Raw genomic sequence first — 27,663 nt, forward strand, 5'->3', positions numbered from 1 at the left:
TTAACCCCATAAATAAGATATGCAGGTGATCTTAGGAACAGTATACCTCACTTACATAGTGAGGAACAGTATAACACACATCAAGGTATCGTTATCATAAGGTAAGTCTCAAGCGTACCATTACTCACAATGAATACAGCATAACTCCACATATAAAGGTCTCTGCGTCAAATAGACTTGTACAGTGATACAATAAAGGTACAATTTATTTAACAAATGGTTTAAAATGGTTGAAAAAATAAACATACAAGCCGTAGATGGGGGAGGGGCTGTGCGAGATCCCAGCAAGGAGGAATATATTATTTTGTTGAGCTGAGGTAACGAAGCTCCAAATGCCAAATATAGAGAAATAAAATAGGTCTTACTTTACATGGGAGACCCACATCCGCCTCACCTGTGCAAAGACCTCCTTTGGACAACGCGTTTCGAGTCTGGAGTGACCCTTGAGTCACCCCAGACTCGAAACGCATACAGAAAGAGTCCCCCTCCCCCCCATAATGTCATCCCACTATTCAAATGAGCTGTCAAAATCAGACATAGCCAAAATTTCAAGTACATAGTCACTATTGGTGGTTCTGGGCTCTGGATACTTCAAGGGAAATCGCATAGTCACAATGGCAGCGTGTGTACCCACCTTTACACACCAGATGGGATATTTATACACAGCAACACTGATATTATGTGGACACAAAAGTAACAATACAAGTGACACATTAACAGGAAATTGTTTCTGTCACCATAGCAACAATTATCTGGAAATAAGATAATACAAAGACAAATAAAAAGACTCAACGGAAATCTTTTGTTTTTAAACAACTTTATTACATATCTTTAATAAGAGATTTTTGTCTATATTTTAAACTTAAAATATACTTTACTCTGCACATGGATAAAATATCCTTTAAAGCACAGAAACAATTCAAGTTACGTGTTAGTATTGCAGGCAAGTAAAACAGATACATATCATTCAGACCCAGCCGCAATAGTGGCCCGCAGCAGTTTGCTGGTGTTGGCAAAATGCACATGTGCAGCGGCCGTGCGGACACGCACATTGTGGCCACATACCTGAGGGGCGAATGCCGGCAGGCCAGGACCATTTTCCGGAGGGCTGCGTGATATCACATATGCGTTCCTCTTTAACCCCCTATAAGCTTCCAGGGTGCACTTCATCTCTCATCTTTTCCAAGTTACTACAAATGATATGAGATCGGTAGCAGCACTACTTTCAGGATTATTACACAGAACACACATAAAGGCTGACACAGCAAATAACAGTAACACATACAAGGGATTAATTAGAAATAAGGAAGCATAATCATCATTAAGTCTAATTATCTACTGGTTCTGTGCGAGACCCATACACCTCTTTACTGCCTCCAGCAGCCCCTGGTACTGCACTGCGGCCATCTGCCCTGTATTCCCCACTACTGCCTCCCACCGTCTCCCCCACTACTGCCACTGCCCTGTCTCCCCCCACTACTGCCACCTGCCCTGTCTCCCCCACTCCTGCCACCCACCCTGTCTCCCCCACTACTGCCACCCACCCCGCCTACCCCCACTACTGCCACCCGCCCTGTCTCCCCTCAACCTGTCTTTACCCCACTACTGCCAACCTCCCTGTCTCCCCCTACTGCTCGCCACCCTGTGCCCCCCCTCTTCCACCTCAGCACTGCTTGGGGACAATATTACCCATAGACAGTGCCTCTGGCAGCCCCCGCTACAGCACTAGTGCCACCACCCTGTCTCCCCCTCTGACATCTCAGAACTGCTTGGGGATTCTTGGTACTGCTGGTAACAGTCCTTTGTCTCCAGATGGAAGTAAGAAAGCAGGGCAGTAAGGAGGCAGAAGCTGCTTCTGGTACAATGGACCCTGGTCATGTAGGGCTGGGAGAGTCAGTAAGATTATGTAATAGAGTCACCATCTTACAGGCAGCCGGTGAAGGGAGCATAGAATGGGTGTTATGTGGCAGGAACGGGCTGGTTAGGTAACAGCCTGGCTGCTGCATTCTGTACAAGCTACAAGCCGTGTAATTCTTTTGCTGGGAGACCCAGGTAGAGGACATTGCAGTAGTCTATGTGTGATGATACAAGTGCATGTATGACTGTAGGTAGATCTTCTGAGGGAATCTTCTGCTTGTGGCTGATACCTGATGTCTAAGTGTCACTCCACCATCCAGGACACCAAGATTCCACTCAGGATCAGCATTTTGTAACTCTGAACCCACAAGCTTAAGTCTGGTTGGTTTGCAAAGCTGAGCTGTAGCCCTGCCCTTTGTTGGTGAGTTTCTATCATAAGGACCTGTTTCACCAGGACTGAGTCACAGCCAACTGGCATCACCCACACCTGGAGCTCAGCTAGACAACTATTTAGGATTGGTACTGGGTTCTCAGTACCTGGAGCAAAAGACAGGTCATCTGTACAGCAGTGGTAGATGATGGCATGACATCTGATTATTTCACCCAGTGGTAACATGTATATTGCAAAAAGCATAGGAAATAGAAGAACCTTGAAGAACAACGCATGGCATTGATGAGAATACTCCAGAAGATTAAAATGGTTCCTCACCTGAGTGATGTCTATTGTGCTGATTTATTTCTCAGAGTATGGAAATGGCCTCTCACTTGTGACTTCGCTGAAGTGTAACAAGTTGTGATTTCTATGTAAAACATTTCACACACTCAGAACATGGAAATGGCTTTTTCCGTCTGACTTCTCTGATGTGTAAAAAGATCTAATTTCCGTGTAAAACATTTCCCACATTCTGAGCAAAAAATGGCTTCTCACCTGTGTGACTTCTCTCATGTTTAATAAGATCTGATTTGTGTGCAAAACATTTCCCACACTCAGAACATGGAAATGGCCTCTCACCTGTGTGACTTCGCTGATGTGTAACAAGTTGTGATTTCCAGGTAAAACATTTCCCACACTCATAACAAGAAAATGGCTTCTCACCTATGTGACTTCTCTCATGTTTAATAAGATGTGATTTCTGGATAAAACATTTCCCACACTCATAGCAAGAAAATGGCTTCTCGCCTGTGTGACTTCTCTCATGTTTAATAAGATGTGATTTCTGGATAAAACATTTCCCACACTCAGAACAGGAATACGGCTTCTCACCTGTGTGACTTCTCTGATGTGTAACAAGAGCTGAGTTCTGTGCGAAACATTTCCCACACTCAGAGCAGGAATATGGCTTCTCACCTGTGTGACTTCTCTGATGACAAACAAGATCTGGTTTCGATGAAAAACATTTCCCACACTCAGAACAGGAATACGGCTTCTCACCTGTGTGACTTCTCTGATGTCTAATAAGAACTAATTTGTATGCAAAACATTTCCCACACTCAAAATATAGAAATGGCTTCTCACCTGTGTGACTTCTCTGATGTCTAACAAGAACTGATTTCTGTGTGAAACATTTCCCACACTCAGAACATGGAAATGGCTTCTCATCTGTGTGACTTCTGTGATGTATAATAAGATCTGATTTCCGTGCAAAACATTTCCCACACTCAGGACATGGAAATGGCTTCTCACCTGTGTGACTTCTCTGATGTCTAATAAGAACTGAATTGTATGCAAAACATTTCCCACACTCAGAACACAGAAATTGCCTCTCACCTGCCTTACCGGTCTGTGGGTTAATAGGCTTTGTGTTCTGTGTAAAACATTTGGCATCTATAGCACATGGAAACTCTGTATCTACTCTCAGAGCTGTACCAGATACACCAATATCAGAGTGATCAGGAGAATATTTTGCAGGATCAGGGGGACCAGCTGATAGAGCTGGATGTATAATTGGGGTAATGGGGTTATCTCCTGGAGAATCCTGTCTACTGTCATCTTTTATGTCACAATCCGGGGATAACATTAGATGTCCTTCTGAGATATTCCTGCTTGTGTGTCCATCTGCTGGAAATAAAATACATTATGGAAATTTGACTTTTCTGTAACAATATTAATTTTGCAAAGAATAGGAGACAACTCTCTGGGACAATTAATTGTAAATGTGTGTGTATAATAAAACAACTTTTAATGAAGGCTTTAAACTATTGTGTCTCAGATGATCATTGTGTTCACCCTCCTGAGAACACTCACAATAACAGATGTAATATAATAAGACTCAGATATATCTCTCTCTTGTACTGGTAACTAAACATGAAGTATAAATGGAGATGTAGTCACTTGCCAAGTCCTATGTCAGCACCAATGTAAAACAATGGATGGGGAATATATTGTATGAACTGGAGATTCTAGATGAACAATAACAACAGTCATATGAGCTGATGGATCAGAGAAATGTCTCCTAACGTTACTCCTGGAAGCATTGGTAAGGTAGCATTCCTTTATGTGTGTGCGCATACGCTGGTAAGCCTGTACATGTGTTACTCACCCTTATATAACGTATATTGCTGCAGCAGAGTAGGTGTGGAACAAGGTACTTTACATGCAATACACCATATGATACCCTGTAATCATCATCTGCTAGGCTATAATCTACTTTCTCTTACGTCCTAGAGGATGCTGGGGTCCATTTAATACCATGGGGTATAGACGGGTCCTTTGGGAGCCATTGGCACTTTAAGAGTTTAATAGTGTGGGCTGGCCCCTCCCTCTATGCCCCTCCTACCAGACTCAGTTTAGAAAATGTGTCCAGAGGAGCCGGTCACAACTAGGGGAGCTCCTAGGAGTTTTCTTAGTTTTTTATTTTCTACAGTTAGTTAGGTTACAGGAATGCTGCTGGCAACAGTCTCCCTGCTTCGTGGGACTTAGAGGGGGTCGGGAATAGGAACCAACTTCCTGAAGAGTTAATGGTTCTCTACTCTGCTGACAGGACACTGAGCTCCTGAGGGTGCTGATCACAAGCCCATGAGGCGACTGCTCACTCCTGCAACACGGCCGCCACCCCTAACAAAGCCAGAAGAAAGAAAAGTGGCGAGTATAGCGCCGGCGTCCCGGTTAGCGGCAGGGTATGGCGGCACAAGGGTGGGAGCGCAGCTCTGACAGGCTACGCTCCAGGAAGGCTCAGCAACACACAGTGTAGGCGCTTTGAGGGGCGTCCTGAGTCAGCACGGATAAACCCTACACTGGTCACGCAGCTAACAGGGGCTAACCCCCTGTTAGCACTAAAATCCTCAGGCCAGTAAAAACAATTAGTGCAGGAAGCCGCTCGACATTACAAGGGGCGGGGCTTCCTCTCAGAGCGGATCCAGCACTCACCAGCGCCATTTTCTCCCTGCAGATCATAGGAACTAGGACGCTGACAGGGAACGCTGCCCTCCCTATTAAGATTAGTCAGCACCGGGCTTTTATCATAATAACTGCCTACAGGGGCGCTGTGTGGCTGGCTCCTTATACTCTGTGACTCTCTGACGGTACTCTGGGGGAAACTGTGTCTGACATTTTCCGGTGTGTGTAAGTGTGTATATCCACATTACCATGTCTAAGGACTCTGTGTCCTGTGCTGCAGAGTGTGTATCTTCTCCTGAGGAGTCTATTTCATACTCTATTCTATACTCAGGACTGCAATGTGCTGTCTCAGCCTTCTGAATCCGAACCCCCATGGGTGGATTCTTTAAGGGGAATGATATCCCAGATTTCAACATGGATGTCACATAATAAGAGATGCAGTTTTTGAGACAATCTGTGGAGTGTTTGAAATATTCAGCTCCCACTACTTCATCTAAAACCCCACCTACATACCCCAAAAAAGTACACTTGCCCAGATAATGCAAGCTGACACTAATACCGACTCTGATACAGGGGACGGTGAGGGGGATATGCAGGGGGAGCATGCATCCCTTGCTAAAGGGGTGCAGCTAATGATTGAAGCCATTAGGGATGTTTTGCATATTTCGGAGAAGGTCCAGAACAAGTAGAGGAATCTTATTTTACAGTAAATAAGAAGTCCTCACTTACCTTCCCTGCTTCTGTGTTAAACTCCTTGTTTGAAAAATCCTGAGAAAACCCAGAGAAAAAATTACAGATCCCTAAAAATTCTCATTGCTTTCCCTTTCCCTGAAGAGAATAGAAAAGTGGGAAAACCCACCTATTGTAGACGCTTCTGTATCTAGGCTGTCTACAAAGGTGGTTTTACCTGTCCCTGGTTCAACCGCCTTAAAGGAGCTGGCTGACCGCAAGATTGAGACTATGCTCAAATCACTATACACTGCTACAGGCATGGCTTTAAGGCCCACTATTGCTTGTGCGTGGATTTCTAAAGCCATAGTAAAGTGGTCAGGCACCTTACTAGAGGACTTAGATACTATGGATAGGAGTGACACTGACTTGTTTTTACGTCACATACAGGATTCTGCAGGCTTCATGGTGGAGGCCATGAAGGACATTGGCCTGCTACTTCCATGGCTGTCTCGGCACGCAGAGGACTCTGGCTACGCCAATGGACTGCGGATGCAGAATCCAAGAAAAGTGTGGAGAACCTGCCATTTACAGGTCAGGCACTATTTGGGGACGCATTGGATGCGTGGATTTCCACGGCGACTGCGGGTAAGTCGACATTTCTTCCCTCCGCAGCAGCCCTAGCTAGGAAATCTTATCCTACACCTACACTGCAGTCCTTTTGGACTGGAAAATGTAAAAAATCCAAACCCCCTCACACCTTCTTTAGAGGAGGTCAGGGAAGATCCCAAAAACCTGCACCAACAGGTTCCCAGGAACAGAAACCAGGTTCAGCTTCCTCCAAATATTCAGCATGACGATGGACCTATCAGCCTGGACATCAGGCAGGTGGGAGCGAGACTAAAAGATTTCAGTCACGTCTGGGCGTCATTATGCCTAGACCCCTGGGTGACGGATATTGTTACCCAGGGGTACAGACTGGAGTTTCAGGAACTCCCACCTCACAGATTCTTCAAATCATGCTTACCAGCTTCGCCGACAAAAAGTGCTATCCTACAGGAAGCCATTCAAAAATTGGTACAAACAAATGTCATTGTTCCAGTTCCACCTCACCCAAAAATCAAGGGTTATTACTCAATCCTGTTTGTGGTACCAAAACCGGGCGGTTCGGTAAGGCCTATATTGAACCTGAAGACGTTGAACCCCTACTTGAGGGTTTTCCAATTCAAGATGGAGTCTCTGAGAGCGGTGATCTCAGGTCTGGAACAGGGGGAATTCCAAGTATCCCTGGATATCAAGGCTGCGTACCTTCACATTCTGATCTGGCCACCTCACCAGGCCTATCTACGGTTTGCACTACAGGACTGTCACTACTAGTTCCAGACGTTGTCATTTGGCCTCTCCACAGCACCGAGGGTGTTCACCATGGTCATGGCAGAGATAATGCTCCTCCTACGCAAACAGGGAGTGAACTTAATTCCATATCTGGATGAACTGCTGATAGAGGCATCTTCCAAGGAGAAGCTGTTGCAGAGTATTGCGCTCTCAACTCAACTACTCTGGGATCATGGGTGGATCCTGAACCTTCCAACGTCACATTTGGAACAGACAAGGAGACTGCCCTTCCTGGGGATGATACTCGACACGGAGCTTTGGTACATCTCCATGGTACTAAATGGACCCCAGCATCCTCTAGGATGTAAGAGAAAATAGGATTTAATTACCTACTGGTTAATCCTTTTCTCGTAGTCGGTAGAGGATGTTGGGCGCCCCCGTCCTGTGCTTCGTATTACTGCATTGTTACTTGGTTCAGAATTGTTGGTTTAGCCGTTGCTGAAGTGTTCCAAGTTGGTGAGTTTGGCTTTTTTGTTATGTGTGAGCTGGTGTGAATTTCACCACTATCTGTGTATTTCCTTCTCTCGAAGTATATCCGTCTCCTCGGGCACAGTTTCTAGACTGAGTCTGGTAGGAGGGGCATAGAGGGAAACTAGCCCACACTATTAAACTCTTAAAGTGCCAGTGGCTCCCAACGGACCCGTCTATACCCCATGATACTAAATGGACCCCAGCATTCTCTACAGACTACGAGAAAATAGGATTTTACTCACCGGTAAATCTATTTCTCGTAGTCCGTAGTGGATGCTGGGACTCCGTAAGGACCATGGGGAATAGCGGCTCCGCAGGAGACTGGGCACAACTAAAGAAAGCTTTAGGACTACCTGGTGTGCACTGGCTCCTCCCACTATGACCCTCCTCCAGACCTCAGTTAGGATACCGTGCCCGGAAAAGCTGACACAATTAGGAAGGATTTTTGAATCCCGGGTAAGACTCATACCAGCCACACCAATCACACCGTACAACTCGTGATACTATACCCAGTTATGAAATACAATGGAGCCTCTCAACAGATGGCTCTCAACAATAACCCGTTAGTTTAACAATAACCATATACAAGTATTGCAGACAATCCGCACTTGGGATGGGCGCCCAGCATCCACTACGGACTACGAGAAATAGATTTACTGGTGAGTAAAATCTTATTTTCTCTGACGTTCTAAGTGGATGCTGGGACTCCGTAAGGACCATGGGGATTATACCAAAGCTCCCAAACGGGCGGGAGAGTGCGGATGACTCTGCAGCACTGAATGAGCAAACTCAAGGTCCTCCTTAGCCAGGGTATCAAATTTGTAGAATTTTGCAAAAGTGTTAGACCCTGACCAAGTAGCAGCTCGGCAAAGTTGTAAAGCCGAGACCCCTCGGGCAGCCGCCCAAGAAGAGCCCACCTTCCTCGTGGAATGGGCTTTTACAGATTTAGGATGCGGCAGTCCAGCCGCAGAATGCGCAAGCTGAATTGTTCTACATATCCAGCGAGCAATAGTCTGCTTCGAAGCAGGAGCACCCAACTTGTTGGGTCCATACAGGATAAATAGCGAGTCAGTTTTCCTGACTCCAGCCGTCCTGGAAACATATATTTTCAAGGCCCTGACTACGTCCAGTAACTTGGAGTCCTCCAAGTCCCTAGTAGCCGCAGGCACCACAATAGGTTGGTTCACGTGAAAAGCTGATACCACCTTGGGGAGAAACTGGGGACGAGTCCTCAATTCTGCCCTATCCATATGGAAAATCGGATAAGGGCTTTTACATGACAAAGCCGCCAATTCTGACACACGCCTGGCCGAAGCCAAGGCCAACAGCATGACCACTTTCCACGTGAGATATTTCAAATCCACGGTCTTAAGTGGTTCAAACCAATGTGACTTTAGGAAACTCAACACCACGTTGAGATCCCAAGGTGCCACTGAAGGCACAAAAGGGGCTGAATATGCAGCACTCCCTTAACAAAAGTCTGAACTTCAGGCAGTGAAGCCAGTTCTTTCTGGAAGAAAATCGACAGAGCCGAAATCTGAACCTTAATGAAACCCAATTTTAGGCCCATAGTCACTCCTGACTGTAGGAAGTGCAGAAATCAACTCAGCTGAAATTCCTCTGTTGGGGCCTTCCTGGCCTCACACCAAGCAACATATTTTCGCCATATGCGGTGATAATGTTTTGCGGTCACCTCTTTTCTAGCCTTAATCAGCATAGGAATGACTTCCCCCGGAATGCCTTTTTCCTGTAGGATCCGGTGTTCAACCGCCATGCCGTCAACGCAAGGTAAGTCTTGGAACAGACAGGGCCCCTGCTGCAGCAGGTCCTGTCTGAGCGGCAGAGGCCATGGGTCCTCTGAAATCATTTCTTGAAGTTCTGGGTGCAAAGCCCTTCTTGGCCAATCCGGAACCACGAGTATAGTTCTTACTCTTCTCCTCCTTATTATTCTCAGTACCTTGGTATGAGAGGCAGAGGAAGGAACACATACACCGACTGGTACACCCTCTGTGTTACTAGAGCGTCCACAGCTATCGCCTGAGGGTCCCTTGACCTGGCTCAATATCTTTTTAGCTTTTTGTTGAGGTGGGACACCATCATGTCTACCTGTAGCCTATCCCAATGGTGTACAATCATTTGGAAGACTTCTGGATGAAGACCCCACTCTCCCGGTTAGAGGTCGCTCCGGGAATGAACACTGCTGACAGTGCTAACACATGATATTCCGCCCATCGGAAAATCCTTGTGGCTTCTGCCATCGCCATCCTGCTTCATGTGCTGCCCTGTTGGTTTACATGGGCGACCGCCATGATGTTGTCTGACTGGATCAGCACCGGCTGATGTTGAAGCAGGGGTCTTGCCTGACTTAGGGCATTGTAAATGGCCCTCAGTTCCAGAATATTTATGTGTAGGGAAGTCTCCTGACTCGACCATAGTCCTTGGAAGTTTCTTCACTGTGTGACTGCCCCCCAGCCTCGAAGGCTGGCATCCGTGGTCACCAGGACCCAGTCCTGTATGCCGAATCTGCGACCCTCTAGAAGATGAGCACTCTGCAGCCACCACCACAGCGACACCCTGGCCCTTGGAGACAGGGTTATCAGCTGATGCATCTGAAAATGCAATCCGGACCTCTTGTCCAAAGATCCCACTGGAAGATCCTTGCATCTTTCCCAGGACTCGCGTGCATTGATGCACCGACACCTGTATTTGTTTTAGGAGGTCTCTGACTAGAGATGACAACTCCTTGGCCTTCTCCTCCGGGAGAAACTCTTTTTCCTGTTCTGTGTCCAGAACCATACCCAGGATCAGTAGGAACCAGCTGCGACTTCGGAATATTCAGAATCCAGCCGTGCTGTTGTAGCCCTTCCCGAGATAGTGCTACTCCGACCAACAACTGTTCCCTAAACCTCGCCTTTATAAGGAGATCGTCCAAGTACGGGATTACTATAACTCCCTTTTTTCGAAGGAGTATCATCATTTCGGCCATTACCTTGGTAAATACACTCGGTGCCGGGGACAGACCAACGGCAACATCTGGAATTGGTAATGACAGTCCTGTACCACAATTTTGAGGTACTCCTGGTGAGGAGGGTAAATGGGGACATGCAGGTAAGCATCCTTGATGTCCAGTGATACCATGTAACCCCTTCGTCCAGGCTTGCAATTAGCGCCCTGAGCGATTCCATTTTGAACTTGAACTTTCGTATATAAGTGTTCAAGGATTTAAATTTTAGAATGGGTCTCACCGAACCGTCTGGTTTCGGTACCACAAACATTGTGGAACAGTAACCCCGACTTTGTTGAAGGAGGGGTACCTTGATTAACACCTGCTGGAAGTACAGCTTGTGAATTTCCCTCAGTACTACCTCCCCTTTCTCCGAGGGCAGCAGGCAAGGCTGATTTGAGGTAACGGCGAAAGGGAGTCGCCTCGAACTCCAGCTTGTATCCTCCAGCTTGTACTTGCAGAACCCAGGAATCCACCTGTGAGCGAGCCCACTGGTCGCTGAAGTTCCCGAGACGCGCCCCCACCGCACCTGGCTCCACCTGTGGATCTCCAGCGTCATGCGGTGGACTCAGAGGAAGCGGGGGAAGATCTTTGATCCTGGGAACTGGCTGTCTGGTGCAGCTTTTTCCCTCTTCCCTTGTCTCTGTGCAGAAAGGAAGCGCCTTCGACCCGCTTGCTTTTCTGAAGCCGAAAGGACTGTACCTGATAATACGGTGCTTTCTTAGGCTGTGAGGAAACCTGAGGTAAAAAATTTTCTTCACAGCAGTTGCTGTGGATACGAGGTCCCAGAGAACATCCCCAAACAATTCCTCACCCTTGTAAGGCAGAATCTCTATGTGTCTTTTAAAGTCAGCATCACCTGTCCACTGCCGGGTCCCTAATACCCTCCTGGCAGAATGGACATTACATTAATTCTAGATGCCAGCCGGAAAATATCCCTCTGTGCATCCCTCATATATAAGACGACGTCTTTAATATGCTCTATGGTTAGCAAAATAGTATCCCTGTCCTGACAGGGTAACAGACCACGCTGCAGCAGCACTATCCATGCTGAGGCAATTGCAGGTCTCAGTATAGTACCTGAGTGTGTATATACAGACTTTAGGATAGCCTCCTGCTTTTTATCAGCAGGCTCCTTCAAAGTGGCCGTATCCTAAGACGGCAGTGCCACCTTTTTTGACAAACGTGCGAGCGCCTTATCCACCCTAGGGGATATCTCCCAACGTGACCTATCCTCTGGCGGGAAAGGGTACGCCATCAGTAACTTTTTAGGAATTACCAGTTTCTTATCGGGGGAACCCACGCTTCTTCACACACTTCATTCACTCATCTGCTGGGGGAACAAAACACTGGCAGCTTTTTTTCCCCAAACATAAAAACCCTTTTGTTTTAGTGGTACTTGGGTTAATGTCAGAGTGTAACACATTTTTCATTGCTGAGATCATGCTACGGATGTTCCTAGTGGATTGTGTATATGTCTCAACCTCGTTGACACTGGAGTCAGACTCCGTGTCGACATCTGTGTCTGCCATGTGAGGTAGCGGGGCGTTTTTGAGCCCCTGATGACCTTTGAGACGCCTGGGCAGGCACGAGCTGAGAAGCCATCTGTCCCATAGCTGTTACATCATCCAGCCTTTTATGTAAGGAGTTGACACTGTCGGTTAATACCTTCCACCTATCCATCTACTCCGCCTCCACATAACCTTCCTCCTCAAACATGTTGACACAGCCGTACCGACACACCGCACACACACACAGGGAATGCTCTGACTGAGGACAGGACCCCACAAAGTCCTTTGGGGAGACAGAGAGAGAGAGCATGCCAGCACACACCAGAGTGCTATATAATGCAGGGATTAACACTATAACTGAGTGATTTTCCCAATAGCTGCTTGTATACACAATATTGCGCCTAAATTTAGTGCCCCCCCTCTCTTTTTAACCCTTTGAGCCTGAAAACTACAGGGGAGAGCCTGGGGAGATGTCTTCCAGCTGCACTGTGAAGAGAAAATGGCGCCAGTGTGCTGAGGGAGATAGCCCCGCCCCTTTTTCGGCGGACTTCTCCCGCTTTTTTATGGATCTCTGGCAGGGGTATTTTACACATATATAGCCTCTAGGACTATATATTGTGTAGATTTGCCAGCCATGGTGTTTAATATTGCTGCTCAGGGCGCCCCCCCCCAGCGCCCTGCACCCATCAGTGACCGGAGTGTGAGGTGTGCATGAGGAGCAATGGCGCACAGCTGCAGTGCTGTGCGCTACCTTGGTGAAGACCGAAGTCTTCTGCCGCCGATTTTCCGGACCGTCTTCTTGCTTCTGGCTCTGTAAGGGGGACGGCGGCGCGGCTCCGGGACCGGACGATCGAGGTCGGGCCCTGTGTTCGATCCCTCTGGAGCTAACGGTGTCCAGTAGCCTAATAAGCCCAAGCTAGCTGCAAGCAGGTAGATTCGCTTCTTCTCCCCTTAGTCCCTCGTAGCAGTGAGTCTGTTGCCAGCAGATCTCACTGAAAAAAAACCCCTAAATAATACTTTCTTTTCTAGGAGCTCAGGAGAGCCCCTAGTGTGCATCCAGCTCAGCCGGGCACAAGATTCTAACTAAGGTCTGAGGAGGGTCATAGTGGGAGGAGCCAGTGCACACCAGGTAGTCATAAAGCTTTCTTTAGCTGTGCCCAGTCTCCTGCAGAGCCGCTATTCCCCATGGTCCTTACGGAGTCCCAGCATCCACTTAGGACGTCAGAGAAAAGGATTTACCGGTAGGTAATTAAAATCCTATTTTTACACCCCCATCATCAGTGTCTTACCTCTATTCTCTCAATAGTAATAAGGATGATGTGTGTACGGTAAGTATGATATAGAGAATTACATATCAGAATCTATACAGCTGCCACCATACTTCTGCTTCTCATACGTGTGCTACTGGCAGCAGTGAACATCTGAGTGAGAGTGCAGGGAAGACAGCAGAGTCTGATGAGAGATTGGATCTGCCTTTGCAGAGATGTACCACACCTGTCACCCCTGTTAGTATATAAAATAATAAATAAGAGGGGCTTGGTCCATCCAGACGTGGTTTCTGGAGATCTCCTCACTAAGTGACTTCTTATCTACCCTACCTGATAGCTCTCAGCCGCCACTGGGAACAAGACCCAATTTATTAAGTCCCCCACTCCTACTGCCCTACAGCCGCTCGCTCCAGTGGCGTAAGTCCGTCCCAGTTGCCCGGAGGCAAGATAAATATTGGTGCCCCCCTTTTTCCTATATCAAGATGTGTGTGTGTGTGTGTGCGTGTGTGTGTGTGTATAACAGCAGACACTTTACCGATGGAGCTATTTGCTCCTGTAGAGGAAGCATGAGAATGCTAACTATATGAAGTTACGTGTAATTGTCAGAGAAGTATCTTCATATAGTTAAAATTCTCATATTTCCTATACAGGCGCAAACAGCTTCATCAGTAAGGTGTCTGCTTTCAGTGTAATAGGTTGTGGTTTCTAATCCTGGGTGTGACACTTGTAAAATGTGTATAATAAAGAGGGTGTGATTTGTAAGGTGCAAGGACCAGTGAGGAAGTCGGCCACTGAAAAGACAGCGACAGCTATCAATTAACTTAATTCACTGGTGTCACAGAATGGGAGGAGAGGGGCCCCCCTTCAGAGCAGGAGCCCGGCGGCAGATGACTCCATTGCCTCCCAGAGTTCTGCCTCTGGCTCGCTCCGCTCACTCCGAGCACTGTTCACTGCCGCAGCCTAGTGACGCCTATGAAGCCATGGGCTGTATTCTGGGGCTGTGCACGCCTGGTCTTTCCTGCACGCTCCAGACACCTGACTTAGAGGCGTTTTTGGCTCAGGCGGGAGTACTTGCTCTCCAGATAACACGGGTGCGCAGGTCCCGCTACTGCTGGGGATAGAACGGGCTGCCCACAGTCACCGGAGCCCGGCAGTGAAATTGGGAAGTGAGATGGCTGCCATTTTGGATCCTGGTGCCCGGCCATCGCATGCTCTGTCTTCTGCCTTCAATAAGGTTTAATATAAATAAGCGTCCTGACGGCTGGACCGGGGTCACTACACTAAATTGAGGCATTTGCCTGGAGGTGAAAATACCTTCTATTTATATGGTACCACTATAATCTACTTCCTCTCAGTCTACATGTAGAGCCCAGTAACAAGTATCGTCTGAGTACAGCGCATTACACTCTGATTACAACCTCACAGTATATTATTTTGTGGATTTATCCACTGAATATATTTTGCCATTTGTGTCTCTCTGTGCTGAGTACTTCACGTCTGTGATCACGCTGACCTCTAGTGGAATTTCTCGCTCATTACTGTGTTATTTGAGTTGCATTACATCATGTTTACGTGAAATTTTGGCTCGGATACCCGTCACCCCGACTAAGAATGTAATTTTGAATGGAGTCATCTTGATGTAACCTCCTGACAGCGTACTACTGCTCCTTTTATTTACAGATTGTTTGTATTTTCCTATCTCTGAGAGGTCAGTCTCTTTGTAGTCAGCTTACCATGCCTCCAAAAAAAGGTTAAAAGGTAACAAATCGTCCCCACCTGTCCATCTCTTTGGTACCTCGAATTCAGGTGGTCCTTCTGAGACCGCTACAACATCATCTGCTACTTCTTGTCAGTCGCACAGCCCAGCTGTAATGGCTGAGAACGTCTTAAGACACTCTAGATGGTCCTGTTACTCTACACTCTATACATTCTATGTTATCTGCATTTAAGGACTGAAATAATCTCAGAATTTAACTCTAACATTCAAGCTTTGAGGTCCAGTATCAGTGAGATTGGCACTCGTACAGACTGAGATGAAAGAGATTGTTGTGTCTCACAAAGATCTGATTTCAGCACATGACACCCTTCAGGAAGACATGGGCCAGTATTTACTAATAATCCGAGTTTGCCCAATTTGTGTTTTTTTTTCTTCAAAGTCTCAATCCGGGAATTCACTAAGCACAAATCTCGGCAGTGTCTGGTCTATTCGTAATTGTTTGATTGGCAAAGTTATGAATTACGAATGAAAAGACCATCAGTCAAACGCGGCTGTTATTTCATACAATACGGGCATTCACTATTCATTCGTATCTGGGTGTTAGTCTCTGAGGGCTCAAGTGCGGGGGGACGTGCTGCATATACATTGCCTCAGATTGCTCATTCCTTCCAAAATTATTATGAGTCCCTCTATAATCTTAGAAAGGATGAAACCCCTCAGGCTGCCTCTGATCTGAGGGTATTGGTACAGAGATACCTGGCGGAAGTTGAATTTCCAAATCTTCCTGAGTCAGACCTGGATGCTCTGGAACAACCCTTTACCATAGAAGAGCTGGAAACAGCCTTGGCGGCTACACCAACTGGGAAGAGTCCGGGCCCGGATGGTTTCCCAGTCGGATACTATAAAGCCTTTAAACAATCCCTGTTGCCCCTCTTCTTGAAGGCGTGCAATTCCATCTCTGCCGAGAAAGGCTTTTCTCCGCAGACCTTGGAAGCACATATAACTGTAATCCCAAAAGAGGGTAAGGACCCCACCCAGTGCTCGAGCTACCAACCTATTTCCCTCCTCAATTGCGACATTAAACTCTTTGCTAAATTGCTTGCGGGCCATTTGGGCCGCCTTCTCCCGCTGGTGGTTCATGTAGTTGTAGTGTCTGTGAGGCTGCACACGGCAGTGTTACAATGTAGCGCCTATGCGCTCCATTGTATCCAATGGTGGGAACTTTGCGGTCAGCGGTTGACTGAAAGTAACCTCACCGCTGACCGCAAAGTTCCCACCATTGGATACAATGGAGCTCATAGGCGCTACATTGCATCTCTGCAGTGTGCTGCCTGACAGACATTACAGGAGCACACAGCCAATCAGGAGAGTGTCACGACGTGGCGCTCCCTGATTGGCTGAAGGGACCCTCTTTGACAGAAGTCAGGGGGGGTCCTGGCAGTCGGGGAAAGGGGTCCCATGTGTAAACATGGGACCCCTTTCAGTGCGTGGTCGGGTTTCCGTTTTTTTGTTTTGCCAAGTACGTGGATTATACAAAGAACAGAAGCTACACTGGATTATGTGAGTATAATTTTTTTCACAGATACCCCAAGGATTCTACAGGGAGAAGCGGACTGACCCTCGTGGGAACATAGGTAAGTATGTATGTTTGGAGGTGTGCATGTATGTAATAAACTTATACTGTCATGGTGTGTGTGTCCTGTTTTTTGTTGGGTATTTTTTTAGTAGTAGTACTACTACAGGTACCAGCGGGCCCGGTTTTCCACCACATGCTGGTACTTGTGGTTCTCCAAGTACCAGTTTGCGGGGAGGCTTGCTGGGACTTGTAGTACTGCTACTAAAAACAATATTCTTTTTTACACAAGGCTATCAGCCCCCCATCCGCTGCCCTTGGATGGGGGGGGGGGGGGAACAGCCTTGGGCTTCACCCCTGGTCCTTGGGTGGCTGGAGGGGGGGGACCCCTTGATTTAAGGCGTGCCCACTCCTCCAGGGTACCCCGGCCAGGCGTGACTAGTTTGGTATGTAATGCCAGGGCCGCCGGGACCACAATAAAAGTGTTCCCCGGCTGTGGCATTATGTACCTGGCTAGTGGAGCCAGGTGCTGGTTTAAAAAAATACGGGGGACCCCTACGCTTTTTGTCCCCAGTATTTTTTGAACCAGGACCAGGCGCAGAGCCCGGTGCTGGTTGATGAAATATGGGGGAACCCCTGTCATTTTCCCCCCATATTTTGTCAACCAGGACCGGCTCAAAGAGCGTGAGGCTGGTTGTGCTTAGGATGGGGGACCCCACGCAATATTTTTAGGAATTTTTAACACTTTAAACACTTTTAAAGGTACACAATGAAGCCCTGCACGGATCTCACAGATTCGGACGGGATTCCTTGTGTTTTGTCAGGCAGTGTTTTACTCAAAACTCCCGTAAAACACTGCCTGACATTACGAATCACATCGACATTGGAAAATACGAATTTGGAAAAGTCGTCAGCTTAGTGAATGACCGTATCAGGATTCAAAAAGTTGCAGTAAAATGCACCCGATACCATTCGAGATCAAACACCCTTAAAAATGGCAAAAACACGAATCTTTGTATATATACCCCATGGTCTTGTTAGGGTCTCCTGCCCTGTGCTGCCACGTCGTCAAGGCAACCGGGAGACAAGTGCTAGCAGAGTAACCTGAGCGCAGCTGATACTCCGGTTCGGGTCTTTTGCTGTGCAGTGTTTACAGGCTCTGTGCACGGCAGGGGATCCGGTGCTGGTTTTTGTGCTCACAGTCTGTGAGGTCTGAGTGGGGCGTGAACAGCACCTGCTATATAAGGCCTCCCTTCAGGGTAAGCAGATGCTGCTGAATCTTTGTTGGTTAGTCAGTTCCTGAAAGTTGGCCAGTACTGTGTAGCTTTGTATTTGTTGTTGCTTACTGCAAATAGGCCTGGGGATTTGGTATTACACTCTGCCAATCCAGACCTAGCAGTAAGACTGGAGTCAGTCGTTTAGCTTGCTGGGGTTCTTTTGCTACTCTGTGAACTTAGCAAGTTTGCGGCTGTATTCTCAGACTTAACTGCCTAAATCCTGTCTCACTGTGCAAGGTGTTCAGGTGTCAGTTTAGTGGCAGTAAGCTGAACCTGTGCACTGCAAGTGAGGATTAGGATTGTGGAGACTCTCCTTGTGTCTATCATTCCATCTCTGACCAAGGAGTTTACTGCCACACCCGTTGGTAACCCTTTAGGGTTTTGCTGTTGCCCTTAGCAACAGCATTTCGGGTTCTCTACGTATTAAAACACAACATCTTGCTTTTTCCATCTGAGCTTTACTAATACTAGGGAGACACCCAGTTTCTTAGCCTCTGGGCTTCTCTGTTCACTTTGTGTTTATTTTGTTACCCTATCACCTTCTGTGTACGTAATGTCATATTCCCCAGTCTGTCTGTGAGTTCATTTGTTTTGCATCCCTATCCGTTCAGACACCAGTACATTCCTGCAGGCACTGGTGTGCATAACAGTTCAAACACCAGTACATTCCTGCAGGCACTGGTGTGCATAACAGTTCAGCCACCAGTACATTCCTGCAGGCACTGGTGTGCATAACATATTCAGCAGCCTAATACTCCTGTTGAAATTTTGTGGGAATATGGAGCATACCCCTCAAAATACGTTGCAACAGGTGGTCGATCAGGTGCAGGTCCTGACTCGACAATTTAATGATTTGTCCATTAAAATGCACACCTCCCAGGCCGCTGGCGGAGCTCCCGCAGCAGCAGCACCTTCAGGGGTTAAGGAGTCGAAAGTAAATCTCCCGGATCGTTTTTCTGGAGATCGCTCGCGGTTCTTTTGTTTCAAGGAGAGCAGCAAGCTATACTTCCGGCTTAGGCCTCAGTCTTCTGGGTCGGAGATTCAGCGGGTGGGCATAGTGATTTCCTTGCTACAAGGAGACCCACAGATCTGGGCATATGGGTTGCAGCCTGACTGTCCGTCGCTTAAAAGTGTTGATGCTTTTTTTACGGCCCTGGGCATGTTGTATGATGACCCTGACAAGACGGCCTCAGCCGAGGCTAAGATTTCGATTCTTAAGCAAGGTCGAAGGCCAGTTGAGGTTTACTGTACGGAGTTTCGGAGGTTGGCCCATGATACCCAGTGGAATGACCCAGCCTTGAGACACCAGTACAGAAGAGGTCTTTCTAACCAGTTAAAAGACCAACTGGTACAATATCCCTTGCCTGATAGCTTGGATCAGCTCATACAGTTATCCATCCGGGTGGATAGACGGCTGAGAGAGCGTAGGCTTGAAAGGGAGACCGAGGTTTCCTTCTTTCCCAAGGGAACCTCAGACTCTAAGGAATTTTCCGAGGAGCCTATGCAGATTGGGGCTACCCGCCTCTCCTCGCGTGAGAAGACGCGGAGGAGACAGCAGGGGTTGTGTTTGTACTGTGGGAATAAAGGTCATGTGGTAGTATTATGCCCAGAAAAGCCGGAAAACTTCAGGGCCTAAGGGTGATGGGAAATATCCTGTCAGGCCAGAAGTCAGAATTTCCCAAGAAGACTTTTATCATTCCGGTGACCTTGAAGATCCTCGGTCAAACTGTCAAGACTGAGGCCTTTGTGTACAGTGGGGCCGACGGGGTTTTTATGGACCGCCAATTCGCCCTGAAACACTCTGTTCCCTTAGTACCCTTGGCATCGGAAATTGAGATTTGTGGGTTAAACGGGGAACCATTATCCCAAGGTAAAATTACCTCTTGCACTAGCCAGATTTCTTTGTTTATTGGAGCCACACACTCTGAAAAATTGTCCTTTTATGTGACTGTCCGTACTTTTGCCCCATTGGTGTTGGGGTTACCCTGGTTAAGGGCCCACAATCTTCAATTTGACTGGGTCTCTGGGGAGATTCTTAGTTGGGGTACTGATTTTTTCAGGAGTTGCTTGAGCCTTCCAGTCAGGCTCTCGCAGCTAAGTTTGCCAGGATTGCCAGGGTGTTATGCAGATTTTGCGGACGTGTTCTCCAAAAAAAGTTGCAGAGGTACTACCTCCCCATCGCCCCTATGACTGTGCCATTGATTTGTTGCCAAATGCTAAGCTTCCCAAGAGCAGGTTGTACTCCCTGTCACGTCCTGAGACTCAGGCTATGGCAGAGTACATTCAGGAGAACTTGGCTAAGGGATTTATCACACCTTCACAGTCTCCAGTTGGGTCGGGGTTCTTCTTCGTGGGTAAAAAGGACGGTTCGTTGCGACCCTGCATCGACTTCAGGGAATTGAACCGTATCACGATTAAAAACTCATACCCACTTCCTCTCATTTCGGTCTTGTTTGACCAGCTTCGTACTGCCACCATTTTTTCTAAGATTGACCTACGCGGTACGTACAATCTAATCCGAATAAGAGAGTGGGATGAATGGAAGACTGCCTTTAATACCCACTCAGGGCATTATGAATATTTGGTGATGCCTTTTGGGCTCTGTAATGTCCCGGCAGTCTTCCAGGATTTCATGAATGATGTACTCAGGGAATATTTGGATAGATTCTTAGTTGTATACTTAGATGACAACCTAATCTTCTCCCATTCCCTGGAGGAACATCGGAAGCATGTACGCTTAGTCCTCCAGAAACTCAGAGACCACCGGCTTGGGGCGAATCTGGAGAAGTGCGAATTTGAAGTTCAGCAAATCGCATTTCTAGGATATATTATCTCCCCAGAAGGTTTCCAAATGGAGGGTTCCAAGGTACAGGCAGTCCTGGATTGGGTGCAGCCCACTAGTTTGAAGGCGCTTTAGCGTTTCCTGGGCTTTGCAAATTTTTATAGACTATTTATCGCTGGATTTTCTTCTATAGTGGCGCCCTTGGTGGCACTCACTAAGATAGGGGCGGATGTTGCTCACTGGTCTTGTGAGGCTAAAGCGGCTTTTGCCCGTCTCAAAAGGGCATTTGTATCGGCCAAGGTGCTGCGACACCCAGATCCAGAGCGTCCTTTTGTGGTGAAGGTGGATGCCTCTGAGATGGGTATTGGGGCAGTGCTCTCTCAGATGGGAGTGTCTGATAATCGCCTTCATCCCTGTGCTTACTTTTCCCGTAAATTTTCGCCTGCCGAGATGAATTATGACGTGGGTAACCGGGAATTGTTGGCTATTAAGGATGCACTCGCGGAGTGGAGACACTGGCTTGAGGGGGCTAAGTTTGTGGTCTCAATTCTCACCGACCATAAGAATCTGGCATATTTAGAGTCAGCGAAGCGTCTCAATGCCAGGCAGGCACGATGGGCTTTGTTTTTTGCTCGCTTTAATTTTTTGATAACATATCGCCCTGGGTTAAAAAACATCAAGGCTGATGCGCTCTCGCAGAGTTTTGCTCCAATCCAGGAGACCACCGAGGAGCCGTTGCCCATTGTGTCCCCATCATGTATTAAAGTGGGCATTACCCAGGACCTCTTATCATTAGTCCTTAGAGCATAGGAGCAGGCTCCTCCAGACCTTCCGGTAGGTCTTTTGTTTGTGCCTCCTAGGTTAAGACAGCGAGTGTTCCTGGAATTCCATGCCAAGAAGTCAGCAGGTCACCCGGGTATTGCCAGAACTCGGGAGTTGCTATCTAGGGCGGTGTGGTGGCCCTCGGTGGCTAAGGATGTGGATCAGTGGGTTCGGGCATGTGACATCTGTGCCCGAAATAAGACTCCTAGAGGGGTTCCTGTTGGCCCATTACATCCACTCTCTATCCCATCTAAGCCATGGACCCACATTTCAATGGATTTTGTGGTGGACTTGCCCAAATCCTCGGGGATGACAGCCATCTGGGTTGTCGTTGACAGGTTTTCGAAGATGGCGCACTTCGTTCCACTGGTTGGGCTGCCATCGGCCAGACGCCTGTCTGAATTATTTATGCTGCATGTTGTGCGTCTCCACGGGTTGCCACTTGATGTGTTCTCTGACCGCGGATCCCAGTTTGTGGCCAAATTCTGGAGGGCATTTTGTTCCGATCTCCAGATTTCTGTCAGCTTGTCGTCAGGCTACCATTCGCAGTCTAATGGGCAGACTGAAAGCGTGAACCAGTCCTTGGAGCAGTTCCTCAGGTGTTATGTCTCCAAGTGTCAGACTGACTGGGTTGCTCATCTGTCCATGGCGGAGTTTGCCTATAACAACGCGGCTCACTCTGCTACAGGGATCTCTCCCTTCCTTTGTGTGTATGGGCATCATCCTAAGGCCAATTCTTTTGACCCCCTGGACTCCACGCCTGGTGGTTCCTCTGTAGTTTCGGTCCTTAGAGGTATTTGGAGGAAAGTGAAGAAAGCCCTTGTGTCTGTGTCATTAGTGACCAAAAGGGTTTTTGATAAGCGTAAAAGACCCTGCAGCTTCAAATTAGGAGACTTCGTCTGGTTGTCTACCAAGAATTTGAAGTTGAGACAGCCATCTCATAAGTTAGGACCCCAGTTCATCGGCCCTTATAAGATCACCAGGGTTATCAATCCGGTGGCATTTCAGTTAGATCTGCCCCGTTCTTTGGGTATCAATAAAACATTTCATTGTTCCCTTTTAAAACGGGCGATTAGTAATCCTTCTTCCAGTGGAAGACCTTCCCCTCTTCTGATATGTGGCCAGAGGGAGTTTGTTGTTGAAAGGATTCTTGACTCCTAGATGGTTCGGCGTCGGCTGTCATTTTTGGTGCACTGGAAGGGGTATGGCCCGGAGGAGCGGTCGTGGGTGCGCAGTTGTGATCTTCATGCCCCCAGACTGATACGCTCTTTCTTCTCGCAGTTCCCCAATAAACCCGGTGGTAGGGGTTCTTTGACCCCTCGTCAGAGGGGGGTACTGTTAGGGTCTCCTGCCCTGTGCTGCCACGTCGTCAAGGCAACCGGGAGACAAGTGCTAGCAGAGTAACCTGAGCGCAGCTGATACTCCGGTTCGGGTCTTTTGCTGTGCAGTGGTTACAGGCTCTGTGCACGGCAGGGGATCCGGTGCTGGTTTTTGTGCTCATAGTCTGTGAGGTCTGAGTGGGGCGTGGACAGCACCTGCTATATAAGGCCTCTTCTCAGGTTAAGCAGATGCTGCTGAATCTTTGTTGGTTAGTCAGTTCCTGAAAGTTAGCCAGTACTGTGTAGCTTTGTATTTGTTGTTGCTTACTGCAAATAGGCCTGGGGATTTGGTACTACACTCTGCCAATCCAGACCTAGCAGTAAGACTGGAGTCAGTCGTTTAACTTGCTGGGGTTCTTTTGCTACTCTGTGAACTTAGCAAGTTTGCGGCTGTATTCTCAGATTTGCCTGCCTAAATCCTGTCTCACTGTGCAAGGTGTTCAGGTGTCAGTTTAGTGGCAGTAAGCTGAACCTGTGCACTGCAAGTGAGGATTAGGATTGTGGAGACTCTCCTTGTGTCTATTATTCCATCTCTGACCAAGGAGTTTACTGCCACACCCGTTGGTAACCCTTTAGGGTTTTGCTGTTGCCCTTAGCAACAGCATTTCGGGTTCTCTACGTATTAAAACACAACATCTTGCTTTTTCCAGCTGAGCATTACTAATACTAGGGAGACACCCAGTTTCTTAGCCTCTGGGCTTCTCTGTTCACTTTGTGTTTATTTTGTTACCCTATCACCTTCTGTGTACGTAATGTCATATTCCCCAGTCTGTCTGTGAGTTCATTTGTTTTGCATCCCTATCCGTTCAGACACCAGTACATTCCTGCAGGCACTGGTGTGCATAACAGTTCAAACACCAGTACATTCCTGCAGGCACTGGTGTGCATAACAGGTCTATATTCGTGATAAAGTCATTGATTTAGAAGACTGGTCTCGGAGAAATAATATCACAATAATGGGCATTCCGTATTCGGTTACAAATGCTGAGCTTTAGGATTATGCCACGGTCCTCTTTTCAGAAACTTCCACCGAAGGCTTCTGACGAGGACCTTCTTATTAATAGGATCCATAGACTCCCACAGTCCAAACAGGCCCCTATCCAAGCACTAAGGGAAACTCTGCTCAGGGTCCACTTTTCTGCTGCGGGGTATACTGGGCTCCACAAGGATTGGACAATGGGGTGTAGAGTAGGATCTTGATCCGAAGCACCAACAGGCTCAACGCTTTGACTGTTCCCAAGATGCACAGCGCCGCCTCCTCTATAACCCCGCCCCTCTGCACAGGAGCTCAGTTTGTAAATTGGTGCTGCAGATAGCAGGCACTGAACAGAGGGGCTGCTCTGAGCAACCCTGAGAAGAGATTTTTGTGAAGAAAAGTGAAGACTTCAAGGGCTGCAGCAGTGTCTGGATGTCAGGAGACATTCTCTGCTGCAGCTCCATCACTCCCCAGCGGCACTGTACACTCCCGTGTCCTGGTTACCGGGTTCCTACAGCAGGAGGCTACGGTTTTCTTCTGGTCAGTCACACACGGCTGGGGCTCTCCGGGATCGCGCTTCGGGAGGTGGTAAGTGGGTCCCGTTCTTTATCCCGATCCAGTGCGCTACGTGGGAGGCGGACCGCGCGCGCTGGCGGTGGACACTGTGGCAGTACAGGCGATCCCACTAGATCACCAGGGCATGGGTGCAGGGCAGGTTTTCCCTTAAAACCTTTTTAGTAGCCCGCAGTACCCGGTGGTTTTGCTAGCAGAGGGGATAAGGCTTGGACCTGAAGCCCCTACCCCAGGGCGCCATTTGCAGTAAATGTTCCCGCCCTGGAGCTGCATATCTCTCTCTCCCTCACTCCCTGTCAGTGTTTGGGCGCCATTTCTCTCAGCTACACTGTTCCTGGGACTGCTTGGGCAAATGCTCTTGTGTAAAGCCGCCTGATAGTCAGTGCTGTGACTTTACAAGACACTTAAGTATTCTACATGTCATTTAGACAGTGATAGTTAAGAAAAAGTGTATTTAGTCAGGGTGATTTAGTACAAGTACCTTGTGATATACATCCAGTATAGTACTGTGCAGTGTTATATCTCCTGATTACATAGCTATATATATCAGCTAGTCCAGTGCAGTATTATTGTCAGTAATAACCTCTGCATTGTACAAACTGTGACTATATGTGTGTGCACGGTCCTGCTGGGTGACTTCCATTTTGTGTCTCTCACTCAGCTTGCTGTCCCTATATTCTATAACCTGTGGGGGCTTGGTGCGTCAGGTTATTAGACTATAATATAAGATATTCACAATATATACATTCGTTGTATTTTTCTCTGTGATTCTAGTCACCGTATCTCTCCTGAATCCCTGTCGGTGCTGACTACACTGCGCAGGGGCTTGGGTTAGGTATTGTGCTGCTGATATATTGTACTGTGTTACCTTATACTGCAAGTTATATAACATGTCTGCTGATGAGGGTAACGGTTCTGTGGCGGAACACGCTGCCAGTGGTGCTGAAGCCACAGATACCTTTGAGGAAAATATAGCAGCCGAGGGCTCTGGTTCTGGGGGTTCCTTGCCCCCCAGTGGTACTGTGGCAACGGGGGTACACAATGACCCGCCGTGGGCTACATTCTCCACATTGCAGTCTATGCTAGTTACTAAATTAATGCCCCCTATGGGTCCTCCTATGCCGGTAAAACCATATATGATCCCTGCAGCTAATTCTCCGTGGGCAGATACCTTGTCCACGCAGTTACAGAAATTGAACCAGTCACTGACTACTAAGTCTGTCCCTCGCCCGCCTAAGACTAAGGGGTCTTCTAAGCGGGCCATTACTTCCTCACAATCCACTGCTGTCCCTGACACCTCGTCTGATGAAGATGGCGTTTACACAGACCCAACAGATTCTGATAATACTGCTTGTTATACTGTCTCACAAGTGGATGTTCCTGATCTCTTGGAGGCCATTAGAGTAATTTTACAGATTACAGATGATCTCGAGCCATCTGTCCCTCCTAAGAAACCAGATAGATTCAAGCGTCGATCACCTGGTTGATATACGTCAGGAATCCTGGGAGAACCCAGGAAAGAAGTTTGTACCTCACAAGAAGCTGCTTGCTCGCTATTCCCTCGCTCAAGAGCTGACTAAAATTGGGAGGCCCCTCCTCCAGTGGACTCACATGTGACGCGGATGGTGGTCTCCTCAGCTCTACCGGTCACTACCGTCACGTCTCTTAAGGAGCCTACGGATAAACGTGTGGAGGGTTGTCTAAAAGCGATTAACACCCTCACGGGTGCTGCACAGCGGCCCACTATTGCAGCAACATGGGCTGCAGAAGCTATTATTGCGTGGGCCCAGGAGCTGGAAGCTGAAATCTCTTCTGACCATGCTAGACAATGCTTGTCGTATATTGTCACAGCTTCTCTGTATATTAAAGAGGCGGCTTCTGATGCCGGCATTCTGGCAGCCAAGACTTCTACTACGTCTGTCCTGGCGCGCCGGATTTGTGGCTGAGATCCTGGTCTGTGGATCTGGATTCTAGAAAAACCCTGCAGGTACTCCCTTTCAAGGGAGATATCCTATTCGGAGAGGACTTACACAAGATAGTGGCTGAGTTGGCTACTGCCAAAAACTGCGTGTCTGCCTAGTACTGCTCTTTCTGTGCCGAAGGCTAAGAGTACTTCGTATCGTCCCTTCCGTCCTTCAGGTATAGCAAAAGGTCAGGCGCACCACAAGCAGGCCCGCACTTACAAACCCGGTAAGCCAAAGCCCAAAAGAGCCTGGGCTGCCCGTCAGCCAGCTTCCAAGACTGATAAGCCTGCCGCATGACGGGGCAGGCCTCCCTCTGGGGGATCCCAGGGTGGGGGGCTGGCTTCTAGGGTTTACCAGGGAGTGGTTGAGGACCACTTCAGATGCCTGGGTACAGGAAGTCGTTACTCATGGTTATGCCATAGCCTTCAAAAACCGCTCCCCTCATCGATTTTGCCTGACAGACGTCCCTTCGGACCAAGTAAAGGCAAAGACCCTACATTCGGTGGTAGAGACCCTCCTGGACTCAGGAGTCGTAGTACAGGTGCCTCTTGCTCAGAGAGGTCAGGGGTACTATTCTCCGCTATTCCTAGTTCCGAAACCGAATGGGTCCTCTCGGCCCATTCTCAACCTCAAGGCCCTGAACAAGTTTGTGAGAGTCTCCAAGTTCCGTATGGAAACACTTCGCTCTATAGTTCTGGCCTTGGAGCCTGGGGATTATATGGTTTCCCTGGATATACAGGATGCTTACCTGTATGTTCCTATAGCAGTGTCACATCAACAATACCCGAGGTTTGCGGTTGGCAACCTCCACTACCAGTTTCGGGCATTACCCTTTGGTTCAACAACGGCTCCACGAGTCTTCACCAAGGTTATGGTGGCCATGACGGCGGTACTTCGTCGTCAAGGGGTCAGGATCCTACCGTATCTAGACGACCTGTTGATCCTGGCAAATTCCCCAGACATTCTCCTACGTCACCTAGATTTGACGATCCGGTTTCTACAAGCCCACGGGTGGCTCATCAACTGGAAGAAATCCTCCCTGATCCCTGCTCAGTGCATCTGGGAGCGCTATTGGACACTCACAACCA

The 27,663-nt window shown here is 48.0% G+C and overlaps 1 protein-coding gene across 1 annotated transcript in view; it reads right to left on the minus strand.

The window, feature by feature from the left end:
* Positions 1-1,656: 1,656 nt before the first annotated feature.
* LOC134983406 (oocyte zinc finger protein XlCOF7.1-like) overlaps positions 1,657-27,663 on the minus strand; it is a 133,601-nt gene continuing 107,594 nt past the window's right edge. Inside the window, exon 3 of the mRNA XM_063949097.1 lies at positions 1,657-3,628. Within this exon, the coding sequence (XP_063805167.1) occupies positions 2,733-3,628 (896 nt within the window). The 3' untranslated portion in view covers positions 1,657-2,732. The remainder of the gene's footprint in view (positions 3,629-27,663) is intronic.

This window comes from Pseudophryne corroboree (genome assembly GCF_028390025.1).
Source record: "Pseudophryne corroboree isolate aPseCor3 chromosome 3 unlocalized genomic scaffold, aPseCor3.hap2 SUPER_3_unloc_14, whole genome shotgun sequence".
In the NCBI taxonomy this organism is placed as follows: Eukaryota; Metazoa; Chordata; class Amphibia; order Anura; family Myobatrachidae; genus Pseudophryne; species Pseudophryne corroboree.